Here is a 2,639-nt window from a genome sequence, read left to right on the forward strand (position 1 = left end):
ATCCAAGCCACATCTCCCCTCACAGTTCTTCTTTCAGGAACAGCTCCCTTATGAAGAGTCCCAGGGCCAGGGGGTGGGGCAAGGCAGGTGGAAGGAGGCCTTCCACATTTAACATTATTTATTTATTTTTAAGCATACTACTCTTACCTTGACTTGCAAGTGCAACTTCAAATTTGTGAATTGTTACCCAATAGAAAAAAATATTTGGTCAGCAAATGAATATTGATGGAGCATAAATTTTTTGTGATGTTTTGAAGATGGCACAGTCACATTTAGCCCTTTGATGCCAAATTATGGAGCAAAATACTTCAAAGCTTAATCATAATCTAATAAATTTTTCTGTCAAATATTTGTTTGCCATAACAGATGTACTTGTTATGATCTATGTTAATATTTTATTATTTACATGTATTTGCATTTTTAATTTTAAAAAAATGCTCCTGTCACACACGTCACAGTCACACACGTCACAAATAGTGACGTGTGTGACTAAATTTTAAAAGCCCAATATTTTTTTATATTTTTTTCAAAAAAAATCCAAACTTTTTTTTAGTGTTTTTAAGTTTAATAAGCTTATAAAAAAAAATTTCAGCATGGTGAAGTTCATGGCTACATTATTAGATAAAAAATATTAACTTATTGTGACGTGTGTGACACTGGAAGCCAGAACCAGTCACTTTAACATGGACAAAATTTAATCAAAATCAAAAATACTTTTCTGCCAAATATTTTTTGGCAGAACAGATATACTTGTTATGATATATGTTAATATTTTATTATTTATTATGTTTATTGCATTTTTAAAAAAACATGAACTCATCATTAAGATTTCATTTTAAAAAGTGACTTTCTGAACTTGTACAGTTATTTCCAATTTTCACTCCCCCAATTTTCTTTATATCAAATTATATTGTCATTTTAACAAAATATACACTTTCAACTACATAAAATATTTTTTTGGGAATTTTATCTTTAATTTTAATATTTTAGACCACAGGACCACTTTTCATGGAATGCCCCCTATTATATTGTGCACACATAAACAGAATTGAAATACTTTACAGGACCAATCACTTCATTGGTAGAGTTGCCAACTCTCTGCCCCGGTGTTGCTCCTTTAAGTGGCAGCCTCAGAGGCCAAATTCAAGCAAGTGATGCTTTCTCCTTCCATCTCTGTGTCAGGAAAAGTGTCACGGGTTAAAATTTGTTCCAGTCCCCTGTTAGAGGGCCAGGACTAGGCTAAGCAGTATTTCAACATTTTGAAGAACAGTTTGCGTGAGTCTATTTATTATACCTAAGTAAATGGGCATCACCTTACATGTATGAACTATAAGAGAATCCTGTTCACGTGACGAAACCATGCCATTTCCTTGAACGCCACCCTTGTAAATTGAGGTCCTACATTTTATTTTGGCAAGGCTGTATTCTGACAGCAGAGTTCATGAGGTGCTGTACATATCTCCTCATGTAGCCATGGGCAAACACTGAAAAGCACCGCCAAGAGGGGGGAAAGTTGATTAACTCACCATATATATGCAGTGCTTTCCGCTTAGCTACGGTCTGGCCTGATTCAAGTACGTGAGCCATGTGAGCTTAATTGAAAGCAAGTCCAATGGCTGTGTTGGGTTAGGTTCCCCTGCCCCAGATGAACTGGCAAAGGACTGCAGGTGCGTAGCACAGAATCCTGTAATTTGAAGGGACCCCAAAGGGTGGTCTATCCCAATGCCCTGCAATGCAGGAACCACAGCTGAATGAATCATCCCTGGCAGGTGGCCACCCAACCAACTTTATAGGGAATTGCCCTCTTAACAGCACAAACCTATGCCCCATCTGTCAAAAGCAGGGACCTATCCTATTCAGTGGTGGTCGCTTCCTAGGAAAGCAAGCCCAATGTTAAAAACCGCAGCACACAGCAAAAGGAGTTTGGGTGGACTTAGTGGGCACCAGGCATGCATGTAAATCCTCAAAAAATGAGTAAAAATTCTCCATCAACTGTAGTTCTGCCCACCACACCCACTAAAAAACAACAACTTTGGGGGCTATCTCCCCCCCCCCAAAAGCTCAACTTCCCCAACAACAACAAAAATCCTAGCTATGCCCATGGTGCCAACTTGAATAAAATACTGGGGGGTGGGGCAGGTAAGCCCTAATCGACCACAAGACCCACCATTTGAATGGCAATGCCCAACAGCTTGTGGGGAGGCCTGTCCCCCTCAAATATTTTTTTTTGGGGGGGGGGGCTGACGGGACCTCGGGTCCCTAGGTGGGTAGTGGAGTCTGGCGATGTGTGTGTGGCATGCGGGGCATTTTGTCCTCTCACTCCCGACGCCTTCAATCCTCCCCCCCCCCCAGCAATTCTTTCGCCTTGCGGTCACCCCTCGAGGAACGCCGGTTGGTTCATCCCTCCCCGTTCGCTACGCACGCACAGGAAGCGGGGAGGAACGGCCCACGGAAGGAAAACGGGGGTGCGCGTGTTTGTGTTCGCGTGCAGCGCCGTCGTCTCCCGTTTACCTGCGCGATGGCGGCTCCTGGCCTTGGCGGCGCACAGCAGCTTCTCTTCCGCCATCGCCACCTCTGAGCTCTCAACCGCCGAGGCGCTGTTGGGCTACGAGCGCGTGGGGCGGCGCTTCTACTGCTGC

At 43.0% G+C, this 2,639-nt stretch overlaps 1 protein-coding gene across 3 annotated transcripts in view; it reads right to left on the minus strand.

Annotated features, from left to right (window-relative positions):
* The window catches only part of RPAP2 (RNA polymerase II associated protein 2), a 55,452-nt gene extending 52,826 nt beyond the window's left edge, over positions 1-2,626 (minus strand). For 2 of the 3 annotated variants that reach the window (XM_033151603.1, XM_033151602.1), the window contains exon 1: positions 1,527-1,602. In XM_033151603.1, coding sequence (XP_033007494.1) covers positions 1,527-1,587 — 61 coding nt within the window. In that variant the 5' untranslated portion in view covers positions 1,588-1,602. Of the gene's footprint in view, positions 1-1,526; positions 1,603-2,511 lie in introns of those variants that run through there. The other variant, XM_033151604.1, reaches the window with a different exon arrangement.
* Positions 2,627-2,639: the final 13 nt, after the last annotated feature.

Source organism: Lacerta agilis, chromosome 6 (assembly GCF_009819535.1).
Source record: "Lacerta agilis isolate rLacAgi1 chromosome 6, rLacAgi1.pri, whole genome shotgun sequence".
NCBI classification, from domain to species: domain Eukaryota; kingdom Metazoa; phylum Chordata; class Lepidosauria; order Squamata; family Lacertidae; genus Lacerta; species Lacerta agilis.